Consider the following 8342-nt stretch of genomic DNA (forward strand, 5'->3'; position numbering starts at 1 on the left):
GGCCGAGGGCTTTCCTTTTAGGCTGCTTTCCAAGAGGATTCCTCCAAGCTCTTGAAGGACGGAGGATGCTCACCCATGCTGTTCGGCCCCTCGGAGCAGGGTGGGGCAGGGGAGCTGGCGCCTGCGCAGGCTGTGAACATTTGCGTGACTCCCTGTGGTCAGCCAAGAGCCGCACTCCTTCCTGAGGCGAGGCCTGGAGTGCCTAGTCAGAGTTACTGGTTCACCTTCTGCAGGCAGGGAGAGGGGAGTCAAGTCAGTGAGGAGGGCTCTCAATTTCTCTTACAAACTCTCAACATGCCCTCCCACCTGCACTGCCTTCCCGGCAGCCCCACAGCCTCCTGTGGTTCTCCTCAGCCCATCACGGGCTGAGATTTTTGCTTTCCAGTCTGCCAAGTCACTGACTGCATCCATCTCTCTGCTGTCAGCTTCTGGAATCGTGTTGCTGTTGTGTCCTCTCCATTCTCTTGTCATTATGCAGCTCCCCTGCTGACGGCGTCCCATTGCCCCTTTAAGTCTAGATATCTGGACTTGGCATTCAAGGCCCATTTTGAGCAGAGTCGGGCCTACCTTTCAGCCTTCAGTTCTCCATGGTGTATGCACTCTCTTCTTGGCAGGGAGGCTTCACAAACATGCCCAGCCTACTGTAAGGGCTCTCCAAGAATGCTCACCTCCTTCTCCCTATAATTCCTTTCCTCTGTGAGGAGCTCGGCAGCATCCCAGCATAAAGCCTTACTAATCCCAGGGACCACCCCCAACAGCCCTGGGGTACAATGAGCCTTCAAGAATTTTAACCACCTATGTAAAGAGACACAGCCAGTGGGCGATGCTGCCTGACCTGACTCTTGCCATTGGGCGGTAATGTTTGTTGACTGACTGACTGACTGACTGGAGGGGGTTTGTAGTTTGTATCTCAGGGATCACCCCCAACAGCCCTGGGGTACAATGAGCCTTCAAGAAGTTTAACCACCTATGTAAGGACACACAGCCGGCGGGTGATGCCGCCTGGTCTGACTTGCCATTCGGTGGCACTGTTTGTTGACTGACTGACTGACTGCCTGGAGGGGTTTATAGCCAATGTTAATGGAGTGGTCTAAGTGTCATTGGTTCCTTGAACCCTGCACTGTGGCAAAGTGGCCTGCAGGCAGGAGGAGGACCAAGACAGGAGGGCAATCTCGGGAGGAGTGCCTCGCAGGCCCCTCACCGCCTCTGCCTGCCTCAGTGAAGTTCCCTTGCGGGAGGCCATGGAGGCGGATAGAGAAGAAGCGCAGTCACCTGAAACGACGAGACACAGAAGACCAAGAAGACCAAGTAGATCCGCGGCTCATTGATGGGAAGATGACCAGGCGGGGAGACAGCCCCTGGCAGGTGGGAGGCGAGGCAGCACTGGCTGCTCACGCACTGGGTCTGGGGTCACTAAGCCCATCCTGGCAGCTGTGCAGAGACCGGGAGGGAAGCACTGCAGTTGCTTGCAGGGGATGATAAAGGTGGGGGATGCTTCAGGGAAAGATGGACACAACCTGAGGGGAGAGGAGCAGCCAGGGCGGGTGAGGGGAGGGGGATGGAGGGGTCTGCAGGAGGGAGGGTTACCGTTTTTAAAAGGAGCTGGAAAGACGCTGCTGTGCTGGTGGGATTTTAGGCAGGAGCCCTGCTGATGGGAGAAGGCTGGAGGAAGGGCTGGGCCTGAGGACACCTCCAGTTCCACATGGGAACTGACACTTACTGGGTTCCCCTCTCTGCCAGGCATGGGGGAGATGGAAACCAACAAATGGGGGTATTGGCCCTGGGAACTCAGACTCTGCGAGGGTCAGGACCCCCAAGACCGGGCAGCCCAGTGGCACCAGAGCCAGGACGGCCCTGCGAGACAGGGGCTGAGGGAGGCCCAGGGGGAACATCCAGGCAACCTGGGGGCCACAAAGTCTTCCTGGAAGACACAAAGCCTGGCCAAGCCTCTAAGGATGAGAGCTCGCGGGGCGATGTTGGGTGTGGCTCAGGGTGACTGGAACAGTATGAACGGTACAGGAACAGCATGGGCAAAGTCAGAAGACACCCTGGGACAGGCTAACTCTGTAAAACGGGCAAAAATAGAAAATACCAGAAAGGGCCTAAGCCTGTGCCTATGTGACCAGGGAACCCAGGAAAGTGCATATGAGACCCAGGTGCCCTGGACTGGAGGCTGTCAGGAGGCAGCCCTGTGACGTCATCACCCCACCCCATTCCAGGTGGTCCTGCTGGACTCAAAGAAGAAGCTGGCCTGCGGGGCAGTGCTCATCCACCCGTCCTGGGTGCTGACAGCGGCCCACTGCATGGAGGACTCCAAGAAGCTCCTTGTCAGGCTTGGTATGGGCTGGAGCCAGGCAGGAGGGGGCTGCCAGAGGCCTGGGTAGGGGGACCAGGCAGGTTGTTCAGATTTGGGGGACCCCGCTCCCCAGGTGCTTAAGCAAGAGGCTTCTTGAGCTCCACAGAAGGTGTTTGGGGGGAAGAGGCCTAGGTGCCCCCACCCTGCCCACCCCTGTGACAGCTGGGATTTTGCAGTAGGGGGTTCTCTGGTGCCTAGCGTCTGCCAAAGCCACAGGCTGCTTCCCTAGCAGGCTGGGGGCACCTATGCATTGGCCCTGATCTATGGCAGTTTCTTCGGGGGGGGGGAGGGGTCTGGCTCAACTCTTTATGCCAAAAAGAAGAAAAAGCATATTGAGAAAGACCAAATTCACATTTCCTACAGCATAATCTATGGCCAGTGGCCCCCCGTGGGGCTTGGCTTAGAATTCCCAGGTGCTCTTTCCCAGGAACCATCGGTCTGGACTGAGAGGACCTTCTCTCCCAGGTGGGACCCAGCCCTGTCCTCCCTGGCAGTGCCGTGTTCTGGGGGTCCTCCTCTCTGGGTCTCACTGCCCCCGGGGTCTCTCCAGCTACCTTTGCTCCACGTTCCTTTGTGGCTCTGGTCTGTGTCCGCGGTTTCCAGGGGCCTCGGGCTTCCCTGCTGCCCATTCCTTCTCTGGTCTCACGGCTCCATGACTCCCGAAAACGGACCAGCCTCCTGCCACTTCGAGATTGACATCCGTTGGCCACTCCTTGTGGCAGGAAAAGTCACCGTTGATAGGGATCCGTGGCATAGACAGGTGGCTCCCCGACAGCACCTGGGACGTGTGGGTGCAGAGTCTCCGGGTGGACCTTCTTCAGGCCCTCTGCCCAGGCCTGCATGGGCACAGCAGTGGGTGGGCCTCGGGAAAGTGCCGCTGGGGAGAGGTTCCCCGCAGCCCATTCTGACCGGGCCCTCTGCCCTGCAGGAGAGTATGACCTGCGGCGCTGGGAGAAGTGGGAGCTGGACCTGGACATCGAGGAGGTCTTCATCCACCCCAACTACACCAAGAGCACCACTGACAATGACATCGCGCTGCTGCGCCTGGCCCAGCCCGCCACCCTCTCGCAGACCATCGTGCCCATCTGTCTCCCGGACAGCGGCCTTGCAGAGCGTGAGCTCACTCAGGCCGGCCAGGAGACCCTCGTGACGGGCTGGGGCTACCACAGCAGCCGAGAGAAGGAGGCCAAGAGAAACCGCACCTTCATCCTCAACTTCATCAAGATTCCCGTGGTCCCGCGCAATGAGTGCAGCGAGGTCATGAGCAACATGGTGTCTGAGAACATGCTGTGTGCGGGCATCCTCGGGGACCGGCAGGACGCCTGCGAGGGCGACAGTGGGGGGCCCATGGTCGCCTCCTTCCATGGCACCTGGTTCCTGGTGGGCCTGGTGAGCTGGGGTGAGGGCTGTGGGCTCCTTCACAACTACGGCGTTTACACCAAAGTCAGCCGCTACCTGGACTGGATCCACGGGCACATCAGAGACAAGGAAGCCCTCGCCAAGAGCCGGGCACCATAGCGACCCTCCCTGCGGGGTTGGGCTTTTGCATGGCGATGGATGCGACATTAAAGGGTCATGTAACAAGCATACCGCCTGCTGTTCTGTCTGTCCTTCCATCCCTCTTCTGGGCACTTCTGGAGGGAAGTACCAGTTATTGAGCACCTATTATATGTCACATGCCTTATAAATAGAATCTTAACTCCCAGAGCAACTCTGTGGGGGGGGGGGGGGGAGCAGATCCAAGTTTGGCAGGGTCTAAAGCTGTGTGTGTTGGGGGGGATACTCTGTTTATGAAAAAGAACAAAAAACACAACCACAAAGCCACTAGAGCCTTTCACAGGGCTTTGGGAAGAGCCTGTGCAAGCCGGGGATGCTGCAGGGGAGGCTTGACCAGCTTTCCAGCAAGCCCAGCTATGAGGTAGATACGTTTAGCTCATATCACAGAGGAGGAAACTGAGGGGTCTGAAAGGTTTACATGGTGGAGCCAGGATTTAAATCTAGGTCTGACTCCAAAACCCAGGTGCTTTTTTCTGTTCTCCACTGTCCTGGAGGACAGCGGTTTCCACGGTGCTCGGTGCGGAGGCCACCATTAGCTCTGTGGGGAAGCAGCCAGAGACCCAGGAAGTGTTGGTTCAGCCCAGAACGAGCGCACAGTGTCGCGGGGGGAAGCTGTTTCAGAACAATGTTACACCATCACGAACAGCAGTAAGAAAGAGGCTCTGGCTTAACCTGGCCTCATGGGCCTAATTGCATGAGACAGAAATAAGTCAAGGATGCTCTGATTTGAAATCATGAAGTACCTGATGAAAATGAATGGTGGTGAGATAAAGCTGAGAAAATTCATCTAAAGCCCACAATCAGCCTAGCTCTCTGTGTGGTCTCAGGCAAGTCTCTTCTCCTCTCTGGGTGTGACGGTTAATTTTAGGTGTCGATTTGACCGGATGAGGAGATACCCAGATGGCTGGCGAAGCACGATTTCTGGGTGTGTCTGTGAGACGTTCTGGAGGAGATGGGTCACTGAGTGGATGGACTGTGTGGGGAAGATCCGCCCTCAGTGTGGGCGGTCACGACCTAATCAGCTGGGGACCCAGATGGAATAAAAAGGCAGAGGACAGGTGAATTCTCTGTCTCTCCTGGAGCTGGGACACCCTTCTCCTGCCCTTGGACATCAGTTCCAGGTTCTCAGGCCTTTGGACTCTGAGACTTACATCAGTGGCCCTCCAGATTCTCGGGCCATTAGCCCTGTACTGAGGATCCCGCCATCAGCTTCCCTGGTTCTGAGGCCTTGAGACCTGGACTGAGCCAGGCCGACTTCCCTTCTCAGCTTGCAGGTCTGCCATGGGACTCCTCAGCCTCGATGACCACAGAAGCCAAATCCTTAGTGAGCCCCTTCTCATCTATCTGTATCTATATACACATCCTATTAGTTCTGTCTCTGGAGAACCCTGACTAACCCAGGGGACATCAGTAAACTGAAGGGATTGGATGAGAGCAGTGGTTCTACACCCTGGCTGCATATTTGCATCTCCTGGGGAGCCTTTTTTTTTTTGAGATGGAGTCTCACTCTGTCTTCCAGGCTGGAGTGCAATGGCACGATCTTGGCTCACTGCAACCTCTGCCTCCCAGGTTCAAGTGGTTCTCCAGCCTCAGCCTCCTGAGTAGCTGGGATTACAGGTGCACACTAGTAGAGATGGGGTTTCACCATGTTGACCAGGCTGGTCTCGAACTCCTGACTGACCTCATGATCCACCTGCCTCGGCCTCCCAAAATGCTGGGATTACAGGCGTGAGCCACCATGCCCGGCCCTGGAGAGCTTTTAAAAACACTGATGTCCAGTCCCCTCACCCCAGAAATGCTAATTTAACTGATTGGGCCGGGGGAGTGGGGACCCAGACATTGATATTTTTACAACTCTCCATTTCAGTTTAATGTGTTCACTGGGGTTGAAAACGACTGGGCTAGGCCGGCTGCTGTGGCTCATACTGGTAATCCTGGCGCTTTGGAAACCTCAGGCAGGAGGATCGCTTGAGCCCAGGAGTTCAAGGCCAGCCTGGGCAACATAGGGAGAACTTGTCTCTATTTAAAATAATAATAAATCAATAAAAATTGACCAAATGGTCTTTAAGGGCCTTTCTTCTCAGGTAAACTCTAGTTCTAAGACTCTCCAAGTTAACGAGGATAAAGCCAGTTATCTGAGAAAGCAGTTGCGGCCAGACCAGAGGGGACACCAGGATCCACAGAGTTAGTTATCTGTGTGTGGTCACAAGAAAAGAGACCTGCCCGAGTTGGGGCCTGCGGGATTCTCCTCCTTACTGACCTGGGGGAGGAATAGGTGGGGCTGCCTGGAAATGGGAGCAATCCGTGCCCGGGGCTGGAAGCAACTGCCAAATGGCACAGGGCCAGTGCCCACCACAGCTGTCTCTTATACACATCTAGATGTGTATAAGAGACAGCCACCACCCCAGTCACTTTAAGGGAAGAAAGTACTTCGATATACTTGTAGCACAACATGTACCAGGTCTGTGTGACAAAATTTACAAAATGCCGGGAATGTCCATTCTCCCAAAACTGATCTACAGATGTAATGTGATTCCTATCAGAATCCCAGTGTGTCTTTTTGTGGACATAAACAAGGTACTATATGTGTGTGTATGTGTGTAAAAGACCTCAGATGACTAGAACGTTTTGGAAAAAAGACGTAGGAGAAATCACTATAGCCGGCGTCATGGCTTGTTGAAAAGGTCCAGTCATCAAGACTACGTGGTGCTCATGGAGGAAGAGACACACAGATGGAGCGAAACGGAGACACTGGAGCGAGACCCACACAGCTACAGCCTTTTGATTTTTAATAAAGATACACAAGCAATTCACTGGAGGAAGGAGAGGCCATTCAACAAAGGGTGCCGGCACAGTAGGGCCTCAATAGGCAAAAAAGTGAACCTCAGCCTATATCTCTCACCTCATACAAAAATTAACTCAGCATTGAACATAGGCCGGGCGCGGTGGCTCACGCCTATAATCCCAGCACTTTGGGAGGCTGAGGCAGGTGGATCCCCTGAGGTCAGGAGTTTGAGACCAGCCTGGCCAACATGAAGAAACCCTGTCTCTACTAAAAATACAAAAATTAGCTGGGTATGGTGGCACACACCTGTAATCCCAGCTACTCAGGAGGCTGAGGCAGGAGAATTGCTTGAACCCAGGAGGCGGAGGTTGCAGTGAGCTAAGATGGTGCCACTGCATTCTAGCCTGGGCGACAGAGTGGGACTCCATCTCAAAAAGAGAAAAAGAAAAAAGAGAGAATGGAACTTAGGTGTAATATAAAACTGTGAAACAAAACAAAAGAAAGTACAGTTGATGGAAACTGAAATAAGATGAAAATAATAACAATAAATGTAATTAGGTCAAGCTTAGCAATTAAAAAGATAAATCTAAGAATTAAAAATCCAATGAGACAATATATTGATTTGAGACAACTTAAAAAGCACCAAAAGACTGAAAATAAAGAACGTTAGAAATACCATGTAACTTTGAATGAAAAGAAAGCTAAGATAGTGATCCTAGTAACTAACACAATGAAAATTAAGAAAAAAATACCATAAAGAACAACGATGGACATTATATACAGAAAAACTCACTCACATGTAAAGATCTAATTATTTTAAAACAATACGTGCCCCTGCAACATAACCTCCACATACTGCACACAGTGTGACATTTGACAGAAGGGAAGAATAAACGACTTTTACTTGTATTTGGAGAGTTTTTAAAAAAATTCTCTTATAAACCAATAAATCAAACAGATTTTTAAAAAGTGGATATGTAGATGATCTGAACAGTAAAATGAATAAGCTTGAGCGATTCTTTTTGTGTGTGTGACAGAGTCTTGCTCTGTCGCCCAGGGTGGACTACAGTGGTGCAATCTTGGCTCACTGCAATCTCTGCCTCCCGGGTTCAAGCGATTCTCCTGCCTCAGCCTCCTGAGTAGCTGGGACTACAGGTGCCCACCACCATGCCTGGCTAGTTTTTGTATTTTTAGTAGAGATGGAGTCTCGTCATGTTTGTCAGGCTGGTCTCGAATTCCAACCTCAGATAATCCACCCACCTCGACCTCTCAAAGTACTTGGATTACCGGCGTGAGCCACTGTGCCCGGCCGAGCAATTCTTTTTGAGCACACCAGGAACATTTACAAAACTATACTGGACCATGAAGAGAGCCTCAATAAATTCCAAGGGATCAATATAATACAGAACATGTCCTCTAGCTAAAAGGCAATAAAAGTAGAAATTTCTGATGAAAAACTTTTAAAATGCCATGTTTGCAAACTAATTAATGTATTAGCAGGCAATCATAAGATAAATTAAGAAATTGTGGCCGGGCGCGGTGGCTCAAGCCTGTAATCCCAGCACTTTGGGAAGCCGAGATGGGCGGATCACAAGGTCAGGAGATCAAGACCATCCTGGCTAACACGGTAAAACCCCGTCTCTA

General features: G+C 52.6%; 1 protein-coding gene across 1 annotated transcript in view; it reads left to right on the forward strand.

The window, feature by feature from the left end:
- PROC (protein C (inactivator of coagulation factors Va and VIIIa)) overlaps positions 1-4180 on the forward strand; it is a 17187-nt gene extending 13007 nt beyond the window's left edge. Inside the window, exons 4-8 of the mRNA XM_011980507.1 lie at positions 22-157; positions 479-592; positions 1142-1365; positions 2220-2337; positions 3285-4180. Coding sequence (XP_011835897.1) covers positions 22-157; positions 479-592; positions 1142-1365; positions 2220-2337; positions 3285-3874 — 1182 coding nt within the window. The 3' untranslated portion in view covers positions 3875-4180. The remainder of the gene's footprint in view (positions 1-21; positions 158-478; positions 593-1141; positions 1366-2219; positions 2338-3284) is intronic.
- The last annotated feature ends 4162 nt before the right edge of the window (positions 4181-8342 follow it).

This window comes from Mandrillus leucophaeus, unplaced genomic scaffold (genome assembly GCF_000951045.1).
Source record: "Mandrillus leucophaeus isolate KB7577 unplaced genomic scaffold, Mleu.le_1.0 Scaffold213, whole genome shotgun sequence".
NCBI classification, from domain to species: domain Eukaryota; kingdom Metazoa; phylum Chordata; class Mammalia; order Primates; family Cercopithecidae; genus Mandrillus; species Mandrillus leucophaeus.